The 26,643-nt window shown below is 36.5% G+C and overlaps 1 protein-coding gene across 1 annotated transcript; it reads left to right on the forward strand.

Moving 5' to 3' along the window:
- The first annotated feature begins 14,591 nt into the window (after positions 1-14,591).
- On the forward strand, positions 14,592-26,331 carry LOC112566177. Its single transcript, XM_025242170.1, has 4 exons — positions 14,592-14,787; positions 15,127-15,630; positions 17,281-17,366; positions 25,252-26,331. Exons 1-4 carry the CDS (start codon positions 14,592-14,594, stop codon positions 26,329-26,331), a joined length of 1,866 nt encoding a protein of 621 aa, XP_025097955.1.
- The last annotated feature ends 312 nt before the right edge of the window (positions 26,332-26,643 follow it).

A 26,643-nucleotide genomic window follows, 5' to 3' on the forward strand; every position in this document is an offset into this window, starting at 1 on the left:
TTTTTAATTTTTTTACATTATAGTATTTGGTTTTTACTTTATTAGCTCTAAACTATAAAGGCTCATTGCTCATTTGTGACTGTTGTGCAAAAACAAACCAGATAAACCTTCGTGTTTCATCTGTCTGAAGGCTCCCTCTAAAGACCGAGCTTGTCAAAGACAGTAATAAATCCATAGTTAACGGTTGTCATGGAAGTTTGTTAAACACGTACTGGAGATTTGTAATAAAAGTGTTGCTGTCATATTGATGTGAATAATGCTGATGTGAAATTACATCTTTGCATATTAAAACTTGAATTTGATCACATTGTGCTGTCTTTGTGTGTGAAAATGGGCTCGCTCTTGCTTGATTTTCTATGGAGACGTCTGTCACTAGTGTGTGTCTGAAAAAAAAGATGTTAGGTTTGTTCTGGAAACATTAACACGATCCGACTTATTGTTATTAAACATAAATTATTTACAATAATAACCCTTAGTTCTCAAATATTTCTCTAGCTAAACATGAATAAAATACTCAAAGTATTTTTCTATACTAAAACTGGTTCACCTAAAAAAAAATTTGTTCCCAGAAATGTAACCATCTTGTGAAGGTACAAAGTAACAAGATTTATCACCATGACTTTAGTCCTTTTTTATTATTGTCGAAGCTGTCTGCTATGAGAATGAAGCTACACAAAGACATCTTCCTACTAAGACAACCACATGGATAAATCATTTTAAAAAATTAAACATAAATACACTAATCTGCGTCTTCTATGTAGTCAGAGCGGATTGTAGAAAAACCTGCTGGAAATATAACATTTTTGCAAACATCTACAGCACACCATCACAAGGTAAAATACTACATTTGGTTGTTTAGTAAATGAATTATAAACTCACGGATGTAAGAAAACAGAACGCTTAATTAAACCACCACGACTTACAACTGTTACACGTGGAATGAAATTATGAAAATTAAAGACAAAGACATATAGCATTTGTGCATGAAGCTCCTTTATCGAAATGTTCATGATTATGCAATCAATATCCCGTGCTGCCAACTAAAGATGAGATAACTTTGTATTGTGTATCTCAATTTACCTGCGTATTGTTGTCTATACTTTGTTTATTTCGACTCAACGTTGCGTCATCGCTGGCCCTGTTTGTATCGTATTTACCCTTGATAACCACAGCTTGTTGTTGGTCCGGAACTTGGTGTGGGGATGTAAGATTGCGTAGTCTCTTTGGCATTTTTTGCGTTGTTTAAATGACCGGTAATGAAGCATACTTTACCCTACCCATTCCTATTCCATGATGTAGGTGTCTGCGATTTAACTGCTGCTATTGGTGTATAAACTACCCGTAGAGTGGTGGTGGCAGCTGCTGCATCCGTCTGTCGGCACACAAGGTACAATTAATGAGCCTACCTGCTACTGCAACTAACTGATTTTTGTAAGATTTCTCACGATTTTCAGAAATATGTCTTCGCTAATATAACTAATTAAAACTAGTTGTACGATACAAAACACAAGAAAAATCCCCTTTTGGATCGACGAAATAATGGTCAGGAAAATGTTAACATAAAAAGTTATAGACTAATGAGATTCACATACATACGCATATATGTGAACCGTTTATAAGTGCTTATGCATGTAGATATACAGTCAAGTATACGTGTACAAAATACAAATATATCACTGATTATATTTATTTAAAAACTATTTAAGTTTTGACAATTTCAAAATTTAAAATACGTTCAATTATGATAACATGAAATAATTAGCATATCTTAAATCGTTAGAATAAAAAAAGAAGCTAAAATTAATTTATAGAGGGTAATATGAGTGTCTGTTTCTCGGTGTTAACACACACACACACACACACGTGCGTTCACACACATTAATATTTTTCTTCTCTTATAGAAAGTAAATTAATTTAAAAAAAAATAAGTGTGTCCGATGTGTGTGTTTATCTTTGTTTTGACGTTGATATAAAGCGACGTTTGATCTTGTGATCTTCAAGTCTTGATATAAACTTCTCCACTATATTTTTGTTCTTAACAGTGAATAAAAATGCCTAGTGGAGACAACTTCAGTGCCACAGAACAAACAGGCTCAGTGCAAGTATTTTTTCTGAACGAGCAGATTGCAAAGAATGTTTCTAGTAATTATAGCCAAACATTAGTAGAGACAATATGGTTTAGCACTGTGACAACACTAGTATGTCTAGTAGGTCTACCCACCAATGTTCTCAACTGTGTTGTGTTCTGGCGCCAGGGTCTGAGAGACGGCATGAACCTGTGTCTCTTCTCCATGGCCTTCATGGACATTGGTGTCCTGGTGTGTACATTTATAATCTACTCAGTCAGCTCACTCATGCGGTTTCATGATCCTATAACCGGTGAAGAATTTTACTTAAATACATTGTTTGACTTGTCTGGTGCTCTGACTGGCTTTCGACTTACATCTGGTTGTATAGGTGTGATCATCGCAGTAGAAAGATGTTTGTGTGTGTTTTACCCACTGCGTGAAAATACTCTGATGAAAACTCACACTGTGGCTGCAACTATTGTCTCTTGCTTCGTTTTATTCCAGAGCTCGTATGCTGTGGCACGCCTTATGCCCCAAGTTGTAGAAATATTGTTTAAAAGAAAAACATCCTTGCTGTCTGATATGACACAGCTTTATTTACAAAACAGGGAGTTCATCAATATATTTTTCAATACTTTTTTGAACGCAGTAGTACCCATTGTTATATTTGCATCAATATCAGTGGCAACGTGTATCACAGTAGCAAAACTAAGATCAGTTATGGCATGGAGAGAATCATCGAGCTCTGTCAGTGGTGCCAATCAACACCGGCAGGTGGCACTAACCAAAATGCTGGTGATTGTCTCTATTACATATATAATCACAATGACACCCCTTCTAGCAAAAGAAATTAGTTTTTGGTTTTTGTTTTATTGCCTTGCTGATGGTTCTTGTAATAATATATTAATGGCATGCAGTGGCATTGCCTTTACCTTTCCCCAAATAAGTTCTTGCCTTCATTTCTTTATTTATTTACATCAGTCTTCTAGATTCCAAACAGAAATTCACAAATGTTTTTATTTATGTTTTAGTATTCAATCTAAGCCTCACTGATTGCATAATCTGTTTTGATTATTACCCTTCTAAGGCCCAATACTACCTTAAGATTGCAGGGATGATTTTTATTGGGACAGTAAGTCATTAGTCAGCCAGTTGTCACACCTGTCGAGTATCACCTGGATAGTCGGGCAGCTGACAAGTCCCGACTCTCGTGTCTGTAGTAGGCTTCCAACACCCTGCAAGGTATTTTAAAACAGTCTTCGACAATGTGTCCCGGAGAGCCACATGGTCAAACCTAACTACCTTTCATCCATTGACTGCTGCAAGTAGAAGTTTCTGGTGTCTGACGAGTGTAGCAGCCGTGCGTCGTACAAAGTATTTGCTGTTATGTTCTTTCATAAGATCCAGAGCGGTTCCAACTCTCAAACGCCTGGATTCTTCTCTACATATCGATGAGCAGAGTGCACTTTTATCATTCATAGAGAGATTGGGTACTAGAAAGGATTTGTACGTCTTGTACAAAGTAGTAAACGTAATCTTATGACTGTAAGATCCTGTCCAGCATGACCTTTGCCGCCGTTGCTGATGCCGATAGCTGTCGTGGACCTGTCATCCCTGGAGAGGTTGGCTTCACAGTTTTTTTAATTAAACTATTTTGTTTCATGAAGATGAACAAACATTGCAGAACTAAACATTGCAATGCCTGCTTTTCATCCATCCAGATTAGGTAGGTCAGAAAAGTGAAGTGTCAGTCACTTAAAACAAAATCTTGAGTTTATTTTACAGCCTTAGGTGTGACATGAAGGATCGATGCACATTCAAAAAATGGGTAGTTATAGATAGAAAAATAAATTGAATTGTTTTCAATCTATTTCTTAAAATAACAAAGCAACAGAAGTAAAAAAAAAACGAGTAATGCTCATTCATTTCAATAATAAAATATAATGGAATTACCAGCAAACATTTCAATAAAAGATTATGTTACGGTGTATGAGTTAATATGTTGGTTCCAGAGTATATCAGTTAATTATCTCGCGAGCCGTATTCCGTTCATGTAAATCTCTGCTTTATCGTTGCCAGTTATAATAAATTTTCATTAGAACTGTCTATCAGTCTGCTGGTAAGATCTTGAAGATCATTGTTCGTACCTGCGAAAAGGTCTAAGTCGTCGGCAAAGGGTAGGAAGAGTATGTTGCAAAGTGGCCTTGTACCAATTTGCAATGAAAGTATGATAGCCGTGGAGGGTTCAGGCATAATAATTTTTTCAAGATACTGAACACTAGAGAGGACAGAGTGTCAAAGTAAAGTTTAGTAAGCTTGTTTCATTGTATACTTACCGATGTGTTTCATAGTTGTAAGACGAATCTCTGGTGGCAAACAACAAGGTAAGAGTGATTGGGACATTCTTATTGCTCCTTTGTAATAAGTCAACAATTTGAATCAGATTTCACAGATAATAACGTTTTAAATTTTCAATTTATTTTACAATTATAGCATGTAGAAGAATAGTAGTCGGTAAAGCTTGTTCTGGAGGAGATAGTGTAGTTGGCTCAGTCGCGAATAGTATGTTATTTTCTTTGTCAACTGTCTTAACGTAAAAAGACATATACTATCATAATAACGACACTTCCAACATCTATGAATTGTAGTGTAGAGGTGCATATAAACTCAATGAATGAAAAGCATTAAAACGGAAGGTAGTGCACGAAAACAGTTTTTTTTTACCTACATTTCTTTATTGCTACCTCTACTCTGTCATTGAGCGCGCCAACACTGCAGTGAAATACATTTATTTCATCATAACTCTTGGGCTGTAGTTATGAAACAAGGGTAACAGGGGGAAGCAAACATCGTGTTGGTCTTCTTATAAAGCGGAATCGAGGCCTTAGAGATATTACTAGAGGCGCAGTTATGAGGCGGTGACAAAGGTATCCCAGGGTAAAGGTGCACGAAGTAGTGTCTACGGGGTCTAGACACTGCTTTATAGTTTTGGAGGTAGTACGCTTTATTTGCTGAAATTCCATTTTTCTTGGGGTAAAGAGTTACTCCCCTTTATGACTACCATTAGTGCGTGTAATAAATGTTTTTCCAATCGTTTGTGAAGGATACGATTGTTTCCAATTGTTGTTTTAAAATATTGGTTAGGGGAGCTAAACTTACATGTTAGGATTATATCGCCTATATCTATCAATATCTGCAAAAGACGCAAATCACTCAGGTGAGTCTTTACACGTTTAGAAATATAATTACAGGTACATTCGTTAGTTCTTGCAAAGCCTTTTGAACGTTCTTTGTATCCCGCTCTGCTATTAAACTGAATAATAAACAAACTAATATTTATTTATAATAAGTTTGGGATCTTTGCTAATCATTGCAAACTAATGACCAATCAATAAAGAGAACAATTATAAAATATCACTTACACACATGGATATATATATATATATATGAGAAAGAAGTTAATCGCTTATCGTTGTCGACATCTATTACCATAAGTTCTTAGAAAATGTATATAAAACATCTTTTTTTGAAAGACAAAATGGCAGTGTGTTTATCTAGTCATATAAAGTACTTTCATGATTTATGGAAATGTAATTTCTTTGTAACAACTTTATTAGTAACGGATCCAATGTATGTCAAAATTCACCCGTTGTTTATGTTAAAGATTAAGATGCTGAAAGGTTCCAAAAATCAAAGCCAATATTTATTCTTCTTATAAAAATCTTTTGCAGTTTGCCAAAGCGAAAACATGTTACTGATAAGAAATAGATAAGCGTGTATGAAAAGTTAGATACAGCCAACTGCAATTGCGAAGTGTGTAATAAGTAAAACCATCGTTAAATGAACGTGAAAAGAAATTTAACTGTAAATTGATACAGATAGCATTGTTTATCTGTAGCAGTGTTCATAACAACATAAGGCGTATTAATGAACTTTAATAAACGTTAATAACAAAATAACTTTTCACTGCAGAGTATGTTTTGTTTGTGAATGCCAATGCTCATCAGATGCTTAGTAGAAGTGATTAATAAAAATCAAGTAACATTGTGACTAAACACTTGCATTTGGCATAGAAATGACAATCGTACTGTCTTTTATCAAAGCGGTGTATTGCAAAATGACAAGCCTACTCCCTATATACTTATTTTATATTTTCACCTATAGAGCTAGGCAAGGTGTTGAAAATGTTTTGCTGTTTATACTTAATATGATGTACATACATTTGGAGAAACATAGAGCTCATGTCAGGCATCTGTTCTGCGTTTAAAAACTGTGCAACGTCACTTGTTGGTCGAGTTTCCGACTTCCATCTCTCACCAACTCTCTTGATCCTGGATCAACGGTGTCTCTTTGATCTCCTTGTCACCTGTACGGGTTCCTCTCAAGGTTGATGCCTTTCTCCACTATCGTTTTTACTTTCTACTTCGATATGTAGATATAAGTTTTTTTTAAATAAAATTTGCTGATGATTCTGCCTTACTGTCACTTTTGTATGATAGTGAACATGTTTACAGTAGAGTAATTCTTGACTGTGTACGCTAGTATGACGAACAATTTCTTGTCTTCAATGCCTAAAAGACTGAGGATATAATCTTAGTTTTTAGGATTAAAAATCTTTTGAAGTCACTAGTAATATAAATGCTGATGCCAATGATGTCTGTGTGTGTGTGTTATATTATCTAGCACGAGTACTATTTTGAATAGCCCTTGTAAATGAATAAAGCATATTTTCAAAAATTGAAATACACCTGCTAAATCAGTAACACAGCTTAATTAACTTCAAGAAGGAATTTGATAGGGTATGACACGATGAGCCATGGCACGTACATCACATACTGATGGAGGTGGAAGAAGGCCTGGCTCACAACAGTAGGCGCCGTACGATAGCCCTATGATCCTGTTACTGTATAACGATGAAGTGGGTTAGCGCTTTTCAACAACGGCGGGTATCCGACAAGAGTAACCATTCTCCAGTGTGCTGTTCAACATCTACCGAGATAAAATTTTGCGCGACACACTACAGGATCATCAAACCTCCGTGTCGATCAGGGAAGCCATGTCGCAATCACCCATTTGCTGATGGAGAACAGAGAAGCGAGTTACAGACCCTCACAGAGAAGCCTGCCACAAGCGTGTGAGGTTAATAGCAGTGACAGCGGCTTCTGTACCAAATGTAGGTTCCATTAGTCTCTCAGGGTGCAGTGATGCTGGAAGCTTTCGAGACCTAGATTTTACTAACAGAACAAAAGTGAAGCATCCGGGAGTTTGAGATACCTCTTCTAATATCCTACAGGGAGCAAAAGACGAAGACTTTCGTCCACAGTTAGTCACCTGTCTAATGAGTATCTGTAATTGCTATCGTTAGGCGACAAAAACTTAAGTCCACCGGTCATGTCGCCCGACACAACATCTCGCCCATTATTACGATGGTTGACGCCATGTAAACAAGAAGAAATGACGGGCGGCCAATGCGAAATAGTAAATCAGTTTTTCTCATGTGAACCTCAGACAGTTCCAGTTGGAGATTACAACTGGTAATTAGCGCCGACTTTACGGCATGAAATAAATTTGGTCGAAACGAGCACATAATATCTACAAATCCCAGCGATGGATGAAAAAAAGAACAAGGCATTGACTATGGAGAGGTCGATACTCACAATTCTTTCTCTTACATTAGAAATTCAAAGCTCACTACGAAGGCGACATATTCAGCTAGTTTGTTTGTATTTTTTGTATCGACATGGATATTGACCTTATAAATATTAATTCATGTATACGTTCCTAACAGTAATTTTCCTATAAGTCTGTGCACACTCGCACAAACACACACACACACACGCCATAATATACAGTGCACATAAACCCGTGTAACGTTTCTATTGTATTTATGTATGTGATAGTAAGATTTTTAGAGGCAATAATTGTAGAATCATTGATTAATTAATGTTGACACCATCTGCTTTTGCGCGGAATGACGGAAGGAATCTAATTTATTTCACCTTAGCTGCTACCTGGTAATTGGCGTAAAAAATGTTTTTTCCAAACAGTGGGGGGAAAAAGTAATAACATAAAAAGATCAAAAAGAAAAATACTTTTGTCTTTCTTGTTCTTTTTCGGCTTATTTGTTTTAGCGATCTCTAAATAAGAAATTCAAAAATTTGTTTCTTATAAGTGTTTTTGTATGGTTTAAGTTTTTTTTGTTTTTAGTTTTATATCTGCGTACACAATATAAAAGTAAAAAAAGGACAATTTACAATATTTAATATTTTTCACTCAAACAAGCGTGCGCGTGTTGTCGGGAGAAATGATAAATGTAAAGAGATGTAGGGACATTGAAACATATTTTACAGCTGTGACAGTAAGACCGCGCCTTCTCCTCGTACCTACTAACAATGTTTTAAATATGAATAACATTACTGACCAATTGGACTTACAGAAACAGGAATGGGTTTACTCGGAAAACGTGCAAAACGAGTCTACAAAACACATTTTACAAATCGTAGAGACAGTTTGGTTTGCAGGTGTCAACACTGTAGTATGCCTGATTGGTATTCCGACAAATATCATTAACTGTGTTGTTTTCTGGCGTCAGGGTATCAAGGACAGAATGACTCTTTGTCTCTTTTCTTTGGCCCTGATGGACACTGGTCATCTAGTATGTAGTTTAACTCTCTATTCTCTAAGTTCCTTTATCAGGTTGTGTGACAAAACACTCGGTGAGGAGATATACATGAAAACTGTGGTTGCTTTGTTTGGTGTTTTGAATTGTTTTCGACTAACCTCCGGCTGTGTGGGCATCATCATCGCTGTAGATCGATGTGTATGTGTGCTGTTTCCTCTACGTGCTCATTTTCTCATAAAAACTCGAACAGTGGCTATAATTATTATCATGTGCTTTGTTTTATTCAACAGTCTTTCTATTATTGGACCATTTATTATCTCTGTCGTAGAAATAAAAATCAACGGAACGTTATTGCGGATGATTACTCCTACACAATTCTACTTCGACAACAAAGACGTCCTTAATATAATTGCAAAAACCTTACCTGGAACAGTAATACCTATAGTTACCTTTATAATTATATCTGTGGCAACGTCCATCACAGTCATGAGATTGAGAGCAGCCATCACATGGCGAGAGGACATCAGCTCCATCACAGGAAGTAACCAGGAGAAGCAGGTGGCGCTAACGAAAATGCTCGTGGTCGTCTCGGCCGTCTACATCATCACCATGATTCCTTTTGTAAGTAACGAGGTGGCAGCATTGTTCCTTGTTGATTGTTTTATAGGTAGCAAGTCCTGTTACGATATATTCATAACAACATCTGATTTAGCTTACACCTGTCCTCAAATTAGTTCTTGTTTTCACTTCATAATTTATTTCTATCATTCGTCTAGATTCTTAAGAGAATTTCAAAAATGTTTTCTTTATTGCTATAGAGATTTATCAAAACTTACTAAGATCCAGCAGCAATAGGGATGTCATGATATATTTTGCTATTTTTCTAGAAACAGCAATTATTTACTGGATTCTACTAAATGGGGTAGGATCTACAATAACTACGCACAATAAGAGCTTTGGTGAGAAATTGTTGTCTGAAACTGAATTTAACCTGACAACCGCTAGTGTCGCTGAAGCTCACTTCTTCAATAAATCTGGTAAATTACAATAAAAGGACTTTTCCTGATTATGATCATCTGGACATCCACAGACTAAACAAAGCAGAATAAAATTTCACTGTTTGTTATAATACTTACCCAAATGATATTTGCAAAACACACCTTTTAAGTATACTACTACGTCAGGGTAGAGACTTCAGCCAAAAATTACTATCGTTTGTTCACAAATATTAGTGATCATAGAAGCACCGCCAGACCTGAAAAAAAGTTGAGTGTGCTGATAACCTGCAACACCTCGAATGCTTTTTCTGTCGTCACTGCTTCGATTGAATTTATTGAATGACTTTAACAAAGATGAACATGATGTTAAACTCGAACATTGTTTTGAATAATTACACAAAGCCTATTGTTAAGCAGCTGCATGTAGAGAAGGTTACAGAGCACGAAATGTTCGATGATCTTGTACTTACATGTAATTATTAGAAGAACACTATTTATTGTCGATTTTTTTAACCTTTGCAAGTTATATTGTTATTTCTTTTTAATTTTTTAAACCTATCGTTGACTTGTAAAAGGGTTTTGCAAAGAAGGTGTGACTTTAGACTTTCTGTATTTTTCACAAGTATGTGTTTTATGTGTTCTATAAAAATACATAATTACACGTAGACAATTAAAAAACTTCCAAGAGCAATATATTACATGCAATGTGAAATTTTACACTTAATCTTTCGCATTAATATCTATTGAGATAAACTATGTCAATGCAAGATTACCCGAACTTTCCATCACATGAAAAATTTTTGAAAGGGATAAAGCATAGTAACCGCAAAGACATAATATGGAAGGATGTGTCGAAATTACACCAATCAGTATCGACACCACACCCTTTCCAATATATTGCTGTTACCTCATTATTACTAGAAAAGTTTTAAATAATGTCTTTCTTTAAACGTAGGTATCATTCGTGTATCATTTCGAGTCAGCATAAATTACGAGGTTGAACTCGACAGTTGATCTACCATTATAATGAAGTTATAATTGTTGCATAATGCTTTTATATAATATCATTATATCAGGAGATTTTTAAAAAATGTTCTACAATTTGTTAACCAATGGATAGTGTTGCAAAAACTGAAAATTGAGATACTGTCTCTACCTACTCGCCTAGATTCCTCTCTACTTGATATCAACTTTCGTCGACTGTGTAAATTGTTGCGACGGATTAATAGTTGCTCAACAATTCATCCAGAAAGACAAAGTTAACCACGCCGTCGGAGTATTTGGATGTTTAAGTGTGTTGTTGATGTTGAAGTGTGTTGTTGATGTAGCTGTGAGTCTGCATTATCGCCCTCAGTTACAAACTTGGAACTGCCCTTTACCTGAAGACGAGGTTGCAAGAGGTTAAAGTTAATGTCACAGCTTATACCACGAGGATAACGATTGTCGGTGAAGTCCTACAGGCTGCAAGAGCCGTCAAACAGTTGTGCTATTCGCTCGGTAGCGATCTGCTGTGTATATTTTCAATCACATTAATCATTAATTATTTTAGGATGTTACCGAATTTTTTTTTAATTTCTTATCTCGCAGACATTTTTTCTGAAGATTTAATTGAATGATCACCTTAAATTTTAATGACTTTAATATTTCTAACCTATTTAAACCTTATTTCACATCAAACTCTGGACTGTAATTTCTTGCTATTCACACGGGGAAGTGATTGATGCAACCAAAGGCGACAAACCTCACAAATATTTTTTTCTGGTTGCTGGAATAGATATATGCATTATGTATGTATGAGAGTGCATATGTTTAGGGCAAATACCAGCGATGAATGGAAAAGACAAGAACAAGGTTTATGCATAAACTGATATGCGCAGCTAACATTTTCGATTTATTGTACAGAGGAGCATTAAAACATGAAACAGGGATGTAATGTGAACCTCTCCTTTGAAAGTTGCTTAATTTGCATCTTTGTGCTAGTGTTTTTATTACAGCTATGCAGATATATATATATACCTTAAGCTTCACACCCCCAGTATTAGCGCATGATATACAGTGTACACAAACTCTATTATCTTTCGATTCAATTTATAAATGCAATAGTATTGTAATGATGATATGTGAAAACGTTGCCAAAATAAACTTTACAAATTAATTTGTCTACCGTGTGTGAAGGTCTTTATTTACACGAAATGGTGCACTGAAATACATAATTAATGTTTATTTCACACTGTCTTTTGCTCTTCTCCCTACGTTTAGAACTTGAAAAAAATGAAAATCGAACATTGTCTGTTTTAGAAAATGTGGTTTTATTTTAAGGAATGAAAAATATTTCTTAAAAAAAGCAAACTAAAAAAACTATTGTTAGTTTCTATAAATATATTTTACTGTATTCATTCATTTGTTGTTTCTTTATTCAGGTCTTACGAGAACTTAACCCATTAATGTTTAAAGTTGTTCGTTAACCTAGTATTGCCAATTCTGTTAAATCGCTTTAAAAATGGGGGCTTGGTGATGATATCAACATTATAGAAAAAGCTCATATGTTTGCCATGAAACGTTTTCTGAAGAATAGCAGACAAACCAAGCTGATCCATTGGTGCAAACGTCAATAGGAGAAGTAAGTCGGGACTCGCAAGGAAGATAACTCTTCTTTCAAATCATTGCAGTCATTGAAGGGTACTCTCCCCTCCTTAGTTTTCCCTCCCCAGCCAGTCTTTCCCTCCTAGCAACATCTACACAGAGAACTACATGTATTTAATGTTTACAAAGATCAATTTGTCGTGTTTCGTATTTTGTTTTAGCAGTACATACTCATTTAAATACTTTGATAGTCCTTGCTAAAGAAAGAATAGAAAGCTATCGTTGAGATAGAAAGCTCCAGACATTTTCTCTTTCACACTACATGTCGCTGATCGACCCCAGCGTCGCCGGATGCACGCTGACAGCCGCTTACACACCCGGCACCAACACACACCCACTCAGACAGAGGCGGCACACCACGTACCTAGCGAACCTTTGATGAACGTAGACCATAACACAGACACAATGAACGGAACAAATAAGAAGTTTAGTCACATATACATGAAAATAGGAAACAGAAAAAAATGATTGGAGAAATACACATACGCGTGCATGCACTCATGCAAGAAAACAGGGGACTAACCCCACCAAAAACAATGGTAATGAGAGATGTTAGTAAGGGAGATAATACAAAAAAAAGCCCGCACACACTACGGCTCATTTTTATCGGAGTTCCTTCCCCTGAGTTTAAATGCGTGTCAGAGACTAATAATGTTTCAAAACTTTTGCAAAGAGTGACAACAATTTTGTTTCTAAATTATTAATATAATAACTGTTGCAGCGATCACATATCATATAAAATAGTATACCTTTCACATAAGTTGATATGCTGCAACTTCTTCACTTTTGATTCAATATTTTCCAAGAAAGCAAACACGTCCTTCATTCAAAGAAATTGTATGCACGCAACTATTTTAAGCTATTTTTTTAAATCGGCTGCTTTTTAGTTATTAAAGAAAATGCGGCTTATTCCGCCATAAATAAGGTCTTATCCTTTCGCCTTGTTTACGAGCGCCGAGGATGGGATGGGAGTGGCTAGATAACGATCACCTCATACACAACCTACACGAAATATCGATGCAAAGAAGCTCATCTGTTACTTCAATTCATGATTTAATGGACAGATGATGTGAAAATATCACCGATTGCAAGTGGCATTCACTTCTCTCAACTGCTTTGACTATTTAGCTGTTTGGAAAGTACACATCCTCAGTAGTAGTTGTCTGCCACGATACACGATACAGCGATACGACTGTGGGTTTGTCAGAAAATAATTGCATGGAAGCTAGCAAGCAGTTAAGCTTCTACTGCAATTATTGTAATAAGGACAGAGTCAGACTGACGTCGGCACAGTAATTATGTCAATTATTCTACAGATTACTTAATAGTATCCAACCTCCTATTTATAGATTTCTGGCGTACGTATATATTTTTCTTTTTTCTTACTTTTTTCTTGCGAGAAACAGATGAGTAATCGACAAAACAAAGAAAACCCATCAGTTAAATTTTCTATATTTAAACAATAATCATAAACCAAGGTATGTGCCGTTTGTAATTTGTCCTCTTCAGGTACCACATTTATTTTTAACTACAAATAAAGAAACTTAAATGGCAGAAATGGTGTGAAATATATTAAATCGACCTGTTAGGAATGAAAATTGCACCCATTAATACATTATATCAAAACAAAAACAATTTTATAATATTTCCTTCGGTATTTTTTAAACTGTCCTTATCCTTTACTTTTTTATTGCACACTCTCTCTTCCTTTTCTAATTATCCCCCCCGCTCCTTGCCTTGCACGCAGATATTTGTTTGACAAACAGAATGGAATATTATATATTGTGTCGCTTCTAGCCACAAGACGTCTAGGCTGTTTAAGATCAACAGTTTAAATTTAAACGTGAACCATAAATAATAATAATGTTTGCGCAGTCTATTTTTTCTTCCGGACAATTTAAGATTTTCATTAATTGGTATGCTTAAGACGTGCTTTATCTCTTATATCATCTGTCTCCGTTACATATTTTATACGCAATTGTGCACTTCCTTTTTAATTTAATATTTATTTTTCATATTCTAGTATCAAGAATCAATTTATTTGACTTAGGGGTTTTACATCGGTCTATAAGCTCATCCTCTTATATATCTCATCATTCGAATTCTTCAGACATTTACCTAACGGATTTCCTTCATCCAAAGAAAACAGTGTTTATGCATACATGCAATTTAATGAAGGAATCTTGAAAGGATATATAATGGCTCGCTAAATCATTTATTTCTTGCCGACTGCCTATTCGTGTTTATACAGCATTCAGTATGAATGCGACTGTGGACGTGACAACCTTTGTGGAAGCAAATGTGACAGCAGGCAACAGGCAAAGCCTCAGCTATGTCCTCAGTGCCAGGGAACGACAGATTGTGGAAGCTGTCTTCTATGCTGGTCTTACCACCCTTGTGTGTCTGGTGGGCATACCCAACAACATCATCAACTGCCTGGTGTTCTGGCGACAGGGTATTCGCGATCGTATGAACGTGTGTCTGTTCTCTCTAGCACTAGTGGACTGTGTCTACCTCATGACTTCATTCGCGATGTACTCAGCTGGCTCCTTTATAGACATTTACGATGAGGCGATAGGCGAAGAATATCGAACGAAAACAATATCATTTTTGTTTGGAGTCTCATCCGCTCTCAGAGCCTCGTCAAGATTCATCGGTGTGATCATCGCTGTTGAGAGATGCGTGTGTGTCGTTGTTCCACTTATTGCTTCAACGATAATGCGAACAAGTACCATGGTGATCTCAATTTTCGTTTCTTTTATCGTCTTTCAGGTTTGTTATGCTTTTATTCCAGTTTCATTCCAAGCTAGGATGGTTGTGATTGCAGAAAAGAAACACTGGCTTTTCCTCCCGACACGATTTTACCGTGACAACGGTAAGTTCTTCAACACTTTGATATACACCGTGCTTGGCGCTGCATTTCCTGTGTCCACCTTCTTAGTGGTGACAGTGATGACAACTGTCACAGTCATAAGACTGAGAGCTGCCATGAAGTGGCGAAAGAAAACAAGTTCTACTACTAGTGACACTGTCGGTCAGCAGGTGGCGCTGACAGTCATGCTAGTGACTGTTTCCTGTATTCAAATTGTGACACTGGCGCCGTCAGTGGTTTGGGAACTAGTCTTGTATTTCATGATGAATCTTTTCTCCACTGAACCGTTTTATGAACTGTTTAAGGCCTTGAGTGCCGTCGGAAATGTCTTTCCTGAAATAAACAGTTCGGTAAACTTCTTTGTCTATTATACTCGTTCGTCCCGATTTCGGGCGACCGTTAACCAGATCTTTGCCAAAAAGAAAGGTCAGTTTGCATCCGTTGCAGGAAAATCAAAACTAGAAAACCAAACGTAAGAGTGTAACACTATATCCTAATATTTTGTGTTATTTATTTTTATAAAATCAAATGAATATTTAAATTCTGTATGACGCATAGATTTGTTAATCGTAGAACAAATACTTAAGGCAAAAATTAGGAAAAAAAATGGTGCTATAACATTTCTCGTATGCGTGTATATATATATACGCTCGAAAAATTACAGTTGATTTTAACTTTCGATTACCTTAACCACCAAAGATAACAAACGATAATAAACAGAAAACGACTTTAATGGGTGTGACAAAAAGGGTAATAGTACCTTGAGCACCATACTATTTCACGTGATTCTTAACTGCAAAAAACAAATCATCATCATCATCATCATCATCATCTATAAAGAGCTACTTTTACTAGCCTTATCCGAACTGATAGCGGTTTACATATTTACACGTGGATTGAGAGAGCGCTTTAGCAAGTATCAAAGGTAGTCTTAAAAGCCTCGAACAACACAAAACATCAACACACATACATCAGAATAAACATTGAGTCTGATCTTACTGCGTGCTCCTATAGAGTAGCCACTCATGTAAACCAGGTGAATGCCAACAGGACAAATGTAGAATGCAAGCAGCCCAATGCATGAAAACTTCTGTAAAACTTTGATATAATTTGTTATAATAAATTCTATTATTTTGTGTTTTCAAGTTATTTGTTTGGTTTTCTATGACTGTTGACTTAATCTTGACAAAGTAAGCAACAAACTTTCTGTGGGACAATTTCTTTTCAGTAGTAGATTCATGAAGAGGTAAACGAATAACAAAAGACTAGAAGCTTGACTAAAATAATTTTTACATGTTGGTTTATATACAGGTAGTTAGACATATATACATAACTCTTAGGACACATGTAGCACTTATACATTATTAGTCAACGGGTAATGACTTAGTACACTAATCGTTTTGCCTTTTCCATTTTGTATGAGAATATTAACCGATTATTTTAAAAACATGTCTCCAGAAGTGGTTGACAAGAGATCTCTTCTTTAATTACTTTAGGATTAGTTAGTACACGGATACTCAATAAATTTGTACATGTGTTTGGCAAATTGACGTTTTTTTTCCATCAGTCGAGCAGCAAAATGTGCCTGCCACAACTTTTTCGTACCAGTGGAACTTTTCTGTTAAAAGTGCATCTGTAGCTTGCTGATCACAATTTTTATTACTTATATTTATAAACAAAATATTTTGAAGGTTTGTTAAATCCTACTATGCCACAGTATACCTCGGTATGAAACATATGAACAGGCGCAATGTATCGGAAGTTCCAAGTGTCCCAGAAGGGTGACAAGAGACTAAACAATTAGCACAGCGAGGGTGGTCGAGCCTCACCTGTTGTGTGTCTAACAGAGCTTTTTTGTAAGAATGTGATGAAGAAAGGGGGAAGACCATTAAATGAACTGTTGCGGTTCAGTGCTTGACTTCCCGAGGAGACACAGCAAGTGGAGGGACACTGCGTATAGGGAAGGGGAGGCTGCGTCTGCCTAGAGAGGACGGTATTTGTATTTTGTGCATCTCAGGTTTTTAGAGTATTTCGGACTTTTTTGTATGTTAACTTTTTCCTTTTTGTCTTTAAAAGATTTGGTTATGTGTATAAGTAATGTGGGTCTTTTACTTGTAACTGTCAATAGGCGCAGTCTGCGTATCCGAGATGGGCCATGGAGTGTTTGTGCTCGGCAGATGCAACGGAGTATTTGAAGAGTTTTGTTTGTTTTGTGGGTTGTCTGGAGTTCAGTGGTATTCTAGAATATTGAGCCCAAGAAAGTTGTGGTCGCTTGTCCTCAGGAGGCAGAGAGTTTGAACACCGTTTGACAACAAGAGGCAGCGTTTTGTGATAGAAGGTTGATGTCATTGTCCTCTGAGACCGAGTCATGTTGTGTATAGCGTCTATCCCCAGGTGGAGGCATCAGCAGTGTCTTGTTTGTTTGATTCGACAGATAATTTGCTCCAGCAACCACTAGATATACTATTTATAAAGAATAAATAAGATATTATCAAAATTAGTCTACACTGCCCGAACAATTGCCAGATTGCAGATGCCAGTAAACAAGAGAAATTGATGTCAACATATGAGAACATTATGTGTACACATGATTCAAGTTGTCAGTATACTTAGTAAGCATGCATTTACTCTTGATAGGACTGTTTTATGTTGCCTTGGATTTGGGTAGAGGATGGTTAAGTCTTTCATACAAATCAGGCTTCGTTGATTATCTATTTTGCAATAGTGGATGGAAATAGAGCCAGTTGTTATTAAAAAAAATTAATGTGTACATTTAGAAATACCAAAATGTTTTTGCAATGCTCAATTACTTTTGTGTCGATTGTATGAATTTTACTCTTTGCGTTTGCTTGTGTGTCTTATTTTTAGTTCTAAACCACGTTTGGCTGCTTGCATGTACCTGCATCTCACAGGAGCAATGTCGCCTTTAATTCACTTTTTTGTGAGTAGTTATTAGCCCCGACTATCTAAAATTAAACTAATCAAGTATCTAAATAACCTAGTGACTCCTCGAAATTATGAGACAAAATTATTTTGCTTCCCTTTAATCGCACATCAATGGGACTCGCTCGTCACACCCGCCCTCGGATGCAGCTGTAAAGATTTTTTATTTTTCCGACGACTTGGGCGTAACCCTTCTTCCTTAATTACTTTGAAGGAAAGACCGAGTGAGCAATATTGACAAGTGTGATGTTCATATGTAAAGTACTTTACCTAGCATTGCTGGGAAGGAAATCGTTCAGTGGATATACTCAACGAACGCTTGTACAGGGACATGTTTAATCGTGCACGTGTCCACGCACATATTTGCACATATATGTTATCGAAAGATATTTCAAGAATTGTCAAAAATCATATTTCACTTTGAAAACTATAAAGGCCCGTGTATGTACAAGTAGTCAGAGCTCTTTTCCTCTATACAATAAATCCTTTTAGATGTCTTTCTTTTTATACAGCAGCCGTGAGAATAAAATGCTGCTTTTAGTGCCTTTTTAGTTTAGAGATAAATATCGGATTTTGTTTTACTTTGTGTGCGTTAACAAGCCGTAAATTGTCATCCATGTGGACAATATGTTTTGACAATAAATATGTTTTGCAATTTGTGTCACAGTTGTCATTTGTTGTTATTGGTGATGAACATTTTGCAGAATTCCTCCTAGAACGAAAGGAATTTGGGACATTAAAAGGTACCACGAACTAGCTTTGAAAAGAAAAGCACATTTTAGAAAAAAACGGCTGGGCAGATTCTAGAACAGACCTGGGCAAACGCCGGCCCGCCTCCTGTCTCTGACCGGCCCGCCCGCTGGCCCGCCCGCCAGTATATATACTATGTATACAGTATTTGGTAAAACTGAGTTAACTATATTAGTCCGGCCCTCTAGAACCATCCCAGTTTCTCATGCGGCCCTTGTGAAAATTAATTGCCCACCTCCAGAATATGACATGCTTGTACCTTTAATCGACCGCCTGCCCTAATTTATGTTTAGTTAACAATGCGAATTATGTACAGGCAAGGTACATCAGTTTACAGCCCTGAAATTTTAATTAAAAGATAAAAGGTCATTATAATAAACTGTCATGAATTTTCCTATATGACCATATTTATAAACTACGTTTGTTTGACATCGATATTGCAGCTTTGTTTTCTTGTTAGTCTTCATTTAAAACACATCTTACCGTTTAGAGGACACGTAAACTTAACTAATATGTTACCAAATCAGATTAGTTAAATTGATAAAGGTGTTAAGCTATTAACGAGAGTGATTTAAACGTTATAGTTTGTTTATAGAAATTGTCGCGTACCACCCCCCAGCGTCCACAGAGCACGCTCAAGGCCACTCACACAGCAGGCCAAACACACTCAGTCACTCAGCCGGAGGCAGGATGCGACTTACTTCTCGAACCCGTGCCCAAGCGAAGACCATGACAAAGACGGAAAGAACGACACAAATACAAAGTTTAATAAAAAAAAAAATATATATATATACCCAAACACCCAAACACCTAATAAAACCAAGAAAAAGAAAATACCGATGCGAGTACTCACAAAACGAACAAAACAAACCAACAACCAGGTACTGCACCCCCGAAAAGAAAATAAAAACAAAGCGCAAACGCGCACAAATTGTAACACAGCAGAGTTAAAAAAAAAAACCGCGCACCGCAGCCCAGTCCAGTCAGTTAAACGTAGTTTCCTCTGAGTCTTTAATTCTTAACACAGAACAGGGGCTTGAGGCGCTTAGTACACAGTCTCAGAAGCTGTTCACAGTACAGTTCCCTTTCTGAATGCAGGTGTAGAACCCGTAGACGTAGACGTCACACATGAAGAAGTGCAGAATGGTTGATTATATCTCAGACGAATGCTCGTCGAACGAAAGTACGTGGAGTCAGGACATAAGGCACGCACGCATAGCACGTATACACAGGAAGTTCACAGTACATACACACCGAGGGCGTGCACCCCGGACATACACAAAAAGCCCACACGGCTTATGTTAACGACCGACGGTCACCCCGAGAACAAACGGAAGCACACTCCCGTAGACAGTAGATGTCACAGCCCAGACTCCAGCCGTCTTCTCAAAAAACTCTCCGCTCTACTCAGTTCCTTGGTAAAAAATCTCTCACCAGCAGCGACCAGCCCTCAAGCAAACCTCACGTGACGCAGCAAGACTGTGACGTCAGGTGCTGCTACAGACAACGGGCGAAGGCCTTGACCTCTTCCCGCGAACCGGACAAAAATAGCCTGAAAACACACGTTGACTGTCGTCTGCTGTCAGCTACCTCTCCAATACAGGAGCGTCCCTCCGCGCTGAGAGAGATGCAGACCTAGACGAAATCATGACACGCGACAGAAATGATGACTGAGAAATCGCTGTTTTTATCTTTTGCTATTTCTATTTTCCTGACAATCCTTTGCCAGTTACTTTCGTCTATTCATCCTCATTTATCTCAGAATACTAACAGCTGTAAAATGAAATATAAAAAGAAAGACAAATATTGAAGCGCAGTTCTCATAGTATTTCTTATCTGTAGATGCCTACCTAAAATTAGCAATACAAAATAGAAGCTACGTTGACTGAAGTTGTAATAATGATAATTTGTAATACTGACCGCAAAGAATTTCGTATTTCAGTGCTTTAGAACTTTTCAGAATCTGTCATCTTTTCCCTTCTGATAGGAAGGATACGATTTTTACATTATTTAATATTAATGCTTTTAATAGTTTAAAAATATCATTAAGTACATATCGCAAAAACACGCTGTGTAAAGTACACGTGAAGACAAGGAAAATATGTAAAACAATAACACATAGACATACACATGAACATTTTTTTTCTGTATTCACAGCTGGGTGTTTCATCTGACGGTAATCGTGTTTACTTCCATTTCCTTCCAATCATTTACCTTTTCCGTGTTTGTTCACTCTGTTAGTTTCTTTCTATTATCATTATGGCTGTTTAATTAATAATCTTAAGAAAAAACACATTTTAGTTCCATTCAGTCATTTTCTTAGAACCTTCATTTATGATTTCTGTCACCTTCTTATATAACTTGTGAGCCTGTGACAGTTGCAATAAGTGTGGTAAATCTTAAAGTCGCACTAACTCGAGCTAATCATACTAAGATTATATATCGAAAAAAAAATTATATATATATACTTATTATGCGCCGACTGTAATGCAAAGATCTAACACAACGAACACATGGATGTCTTTAGCTTATAACAGTGTGCTGATGCTAACAATCATATTTTTCTGTCACTGTATAAGATTTTAAACCCCTATTTACAGCTGTACAACTACTTCAAATAAGCAGAAACGTGAAACTATATTTATATTTAATGTCATTTTTGTTTTTATTTAAATACGAAGAATGACACCAAGTACTTATTATGAAGCCTTTTATAGGTATAATGCTTCGTTTGGAACTTCTAACAAGTCATTTGCCTTCTTTAATAAATATGAAGCAAAGTAACAAGACAGAATGTCGACTTGCGTTTGTAATTGCCTAGACGACAATAAGTTACTGAAATCTCAGGGGAATATATTAGAAAGAATAAAAAAAAAAAGAAAATCGCTTATAAACCCTTTAAGCGATGAATATTATACGAATCTAATACAAACAAATGTTTGTTCACTTTCTTCTCCTTTGCCTACAACACTAAAATAAGGGCAGTTGAAGGCATTATGTTTTGTTGTCTTTCCTGCAATAATATGTCAAAATCAATGTTGTTGATGCCCTTTTGCAAGTCTTCCAGTACATGTATTTTGAATTTTTAGAGCTCGATATAAACAAGTAATTCTAGTTCCCTTCTTCATCACATTTCCAACACTAGTCACTTGGGTACATAATTTGAAATAGTAAAATAATTAAGCTAGGAAAAAAATAAGTTTACAGAAACTGTTGTGGAGTATCTAAATCTGTTGAGGAACAAGAGTCCATCCCTTCCTTCGGACCTACCCAGGGTTGTTGGCCGTCGTGATGGTGCCGGCATTGGACATGCGCACGACGAGGAGTTTTTCTTTCATCTACCCAAGTGGATTTCTTCATCTGAGAACTAGAGTGTGTTTAGTGACTGGGTGTGGGACTATCTGCACCAGTATTCCAGTGAAGTAAGTTCCAGCGTGTTTTTCCATTGGAAAGTGTGGGTGAGAGAAGGCTGTTGGAAGGGTAAGTACTTCTGTACTTATATTGGATATATTGGATAATGTGTGCCATTCCGGAAGCTGTATAATGTTAACTTGTCGTCAGCTGGGAGGGGACGAGCTAACTGTGGAACGTAAGTGTCTCTTAGAAACTACTATTCACCTTTATTGTTTGGAACTGGCTAATGGACCTCACCCGTGCTTGCAAACTGTTTCTGAAATATTGTCAGTGTGCCTCAATTATTTCGTTTACTCCTTGTTAGGTTAAGAGGGTATTTCTTATGTTGTGCATTGTAACAAGTTCCTTTTTCATTATGTACCTTGTGGGAGTAAACTCATCTTTTAAGAAAAGGAACAAAGCAGAAAGAGTACCATGGCGTTAATAGTAAATAAACTAGAAGCCCATTAACATCGCATTATCTTTTGTTGTTAAAAGAGCGCGTGTGTGTATTAGTGCTCTGAGTGACACATCCTTGACACTTGGATAGATAAATGCATGAATACACGTGGGCGCACGCTCTTTGAGTGTTTGCCTGTGTGATCATGTCTGTTTATTTTTAATTATGGGTATGACCAAATGAACTTGTGATGCTGTATTTCATTGTCTTTTCTTACTTAGCAAGTGCGCAATGACTATGCAGAATAGCAATGTCAAACAAATTATCGAAAAATATATTTTTGGTAACATGTGTTGCGAAACTGTTTGAGCGGTGAAAACAGGGTATGTTAATTTAGCAAAAAAGATCAGAGAAAATCATTCTGCCTTTACTACATCCCACAAAAATCCTGTTTGTGCCTGAGACATCCCTCTGATGACGTTCGGTCGATCTTTGGGGCGTAACCATAGTGACTTTACTTCAGTAAAGACACGACCAGGTAAGCTTTATTGACATATGCGATGTTCACAAAGCATTAGAGGAAGCCTTATTAGGCATGAAATTGTTAAATAGACTTTAGTTTTAAAGACATAAAAACTCTGCTAATTGAATCCTTCAGCACACACAAACGTATATGCGCGCACGGTCTGAAAGTTGCACGCGCGCACTAACAAATGTTCAAACGCTTGAATACATGAAGACAAATGCATGAATAAATTCCGTTCCCTCTTCTTACTTTGTAGCTAAAAAGCACTCGATTGATTAAAACATAGATAAGTTTATAAAAATTAAAGCATTCATAAATAAGGACGTGATTGCGGGCTTAGGAAACGCTTTAAATAGTGTATCACCAAAAAAAAACACTGTTTGATTGTCCTCAAAATATTTTACCTTTTCCTTTTTAAATCTGATACATCTAAGCAAACAAATAGTAATAAGAGCAATAATCGTTAAATCCGGTTTATATAACCTTCTCTGTATGGATCTATCACACAAACCATAAAATCACTGAATAGTTTAAAGAAAAAAAAGCTTGTCACAACATAGAAAACAAAACAAAGAAAAAAGTAATTAGTAGTTATCTACTTGGCACTGTCTATAAGCAACATATTGTCGAAAATTTGATTATCTTGTGATTAAAGCTGCCATTATCTCAACAATAGACGCGATGTTAACAGAAGTAAAAAACAGACTAGGGGTACTAACTAGTAGATTTTTTTTTATTAAAGAATATTTCTGTAGCCTCTCCATAAGTTTATATAGTATAACAGCTCATCTTTCTGTTTTTCTTTAGTCTTTCTTATAGGAATCATCCTTCTTAGACTGGGTGCTATCCAGGCTCGTTCAGTCGACATATGTACCCAAATGAACCTAACTGGTAGAAAGTAAGACTGGCGTACTCAATAAGGAGGGAAGGAGGGTACCGGCAAACTCAGAGAAAGTAAACTTACAGGCTGATGTCTAGGTTACTGCTGTGTGAGTAACGGCTTTGTCAATACAAAGGTAGATATCTTCCTCACCTGCTTTTGAACGACGGCAAACAACAAAATCGTCTTCATATGAAAGAAGCGGAAAAAAAAAAAAAAAAAAAAACAAACAAAAAAACCCAAGTAAGTCCTCTGTCCTTCCGATGACTACTTTGCTGTCCCTTGTTGTTATCATGTGTCTTGCTGCATTTCGCCTTCCTTTTTCCTTCTTCTGGTTTTATCTTGTACCATTCATTTACCTGCCTCGATTTTAAAAATCTTCTTGCAGCGATTTTGTAAAGTAAAATTGACATCCAGAATAAAAATAAAATTAAGCATAAAAAAATTTAAAGTTACAAAAATTTGGTTTTAACGAAACTGATTTGACATAGTGCCCAAATCATATAGAAGCTTGTATTTTAATTTTAATTTTCCTTTTCTTTCTATGATAATAGTCTCCACTTGTACTCAAAATTATAAGAGATGTTTTTATATGAAGGAAAAAATATTCTTTTTACAGGTTTGTCTAAAATACAAATATCTTCATAAATCGCAAATGGCTAATTATTTTGGCACCCATTCAAATTTATAATTTTCTCAACAATTTAATTTTATCTAAAATATAAAATTAATGAAAAATAAACTTCCGCAAAGGTATTTTAGCCAGGAAGAGAGTTATTTGCAAATAACAGTAATAGAAATGTCATAATTGATTACTTCCTTTTAAAAATTACTTACACACTCAGTCCTCCCCTATTTTTCGTTTTTGTCAATATTGGTTTTTCCTGGGTATTTTTGAATGGCTTTTGTGTAAAAACTTGTAAATGATTTCTCATCAAATAATGACTCAAGCTCTAAGCATACATAGGTGGTTTAGGCACCACGGCCACACAAAAAACTACATAAAAATGAAGTGGGAGAGTCAATGAGACGCGTGTTGCAACTACAATTAGTCTGTGCTATAGGTTGTGGATGCCATTCCATGTAATGTGTTTATGCAAATGCAGGCGTTCTCATTTTCGCTAGAAGACTTCTTATCATGAATAATTCTATTAGCCTCGAAGGTTTAGGGAGGGAAACGTGACTTCAGAAGTTGTTTCAGGTTGGAGTGTTGTCAGTCGTGAGGTTCGTGAGGTTGTAGAGGCGGTATTTTACGCCGGTTTATCAACACTAGTATGCATCATTGGCATCCCCACCAACATCATCAACATCGTTGTGTTCTGGCACCAGGGCCTTAGAGACCGCATGAACCTCTGTCTTTTTGCCCTCGCCCTCGTGGACTGTGTTTATCTATTATGTGAATTCATCATGTACCCTATAGGTTCTTTTATAATTTTTTACGACAGTGCGCTTGGCAATGAATATCAAACAAAATTTATTGCGGCGTTGTTTGGAGTTTCTTCAACATTCCGATCGACCTCGAGGTTCATCGGTGTCATCATCGCCGTGGAGAGGTGCGTATGTGTGGTATCTCCGCTTATAGCATCGACGATCATGAAGACAAGCGCTATGGCGATAACGATTTTCACCGCTTTTCTCTTTTTTCAGTCCTGTTATGTTTTCCATCCACTTTCTTTTCAAGCTCAGTCTGTCGTGATAGGAGGTGAAACGTACTGGATGTTTCTTAGAACAGACTTTGAAATCCAAAACGAGAAGCTCGTTCAGTCTTTGTTATTCACGGTTCTCGGTTTCTTTATTCCTGTTACTTCGCTTTTTATAGTGACAGTAGCGACTTTGATCACAGTTCACAGACTGAGAGCCGCCATGGCGTGGCGGAGGAAGACAAGCTCCACTACTAGTGACAGTGTTAGCCAACAGGAGGCGCTGACAGCGATGCTTGTGATTGTCTCGGGCATCCACATCGCCACCCTTGTTCCTTCTGTCACTTGGGAGCTGGCTTTGTATTTTACAGCCAATTTATTTGCTGAATCTTCCTTGTGGGAACTTATGAAAACCGTCAGTGCTATTGCCAACGTCTTTCCAGAAATCAACAGTGCTGTTACCTTTTTTGTCTATTATTTTCGCTCTTCTCGGTTTCGAAGCATTTTGCATCCAACATCCAGGAAAGCCGATACCAAAACAGCTTCCTCGGTATTCACCAAAGATACTGTGTTACAGAAAGACATTCAAAAGTAGATGCAATATTTAATTACATTTGTTCGAAGTATTTCTTCTGTCTATCTTGAGAGAAAATAGAGTTTAATGACCAGAAAGTATACCGCTTACAATGTTTTACCTCAATCATTTTCTTTTAATCACTTTGACCTAATAGGATTTGTAAAAAGAAATTATCACTTACAAAGTAAAGCTTACAATAAGACACGTGTTGCTCATCGATAAAATTCTTAATAACACAAATTTTATTATAAGCATTAAAATAAGCAAGTAAATGCATTTAAAACCTCGATTGATATATGCATTATGTTTATTTCGAAATAAAACTGTCTG

Source organism: Pomacea canaliculata, linkage group LG6 (assembly GCF_003073045.1).
Source record: "Pomacea canaliculata isolate SZHN2017 linkage group LG6, ASM307304v1, whole genome shotgun sequence".
Lineage (NCBI taxonomy): Eukaryota > Metazoa > Mollusca > Gastropoda > Architaenioglossa > Ampullariidae > Pomacea > Pomacea canaliculata.

Bases quoted from the DNA above. Each gene is read 5' to 3' on its own strand.
- LOC112566177 (XM_025242170.1), top strand. From the start codon at position 14,592: ATGAATGCGACTGTGGACGTGACAACCTTTGTGGAAGCAAATGTGACA. The intron at 14,788-15,126 runs GTATTCGCGATC...CTTTTATTCCAG, and splicing joins CCTGGTGTTCTGGCGACAGG to TTTCATTCCAAGCTAGGATG. The intron at 15,631-17,280 runs GTCAGTTTGCAT...TGTCTTTAAAAG, and splicing joins GATCTTTGCCAAAAAGAAAG to ATTTGGTTATGTGTATAAGT.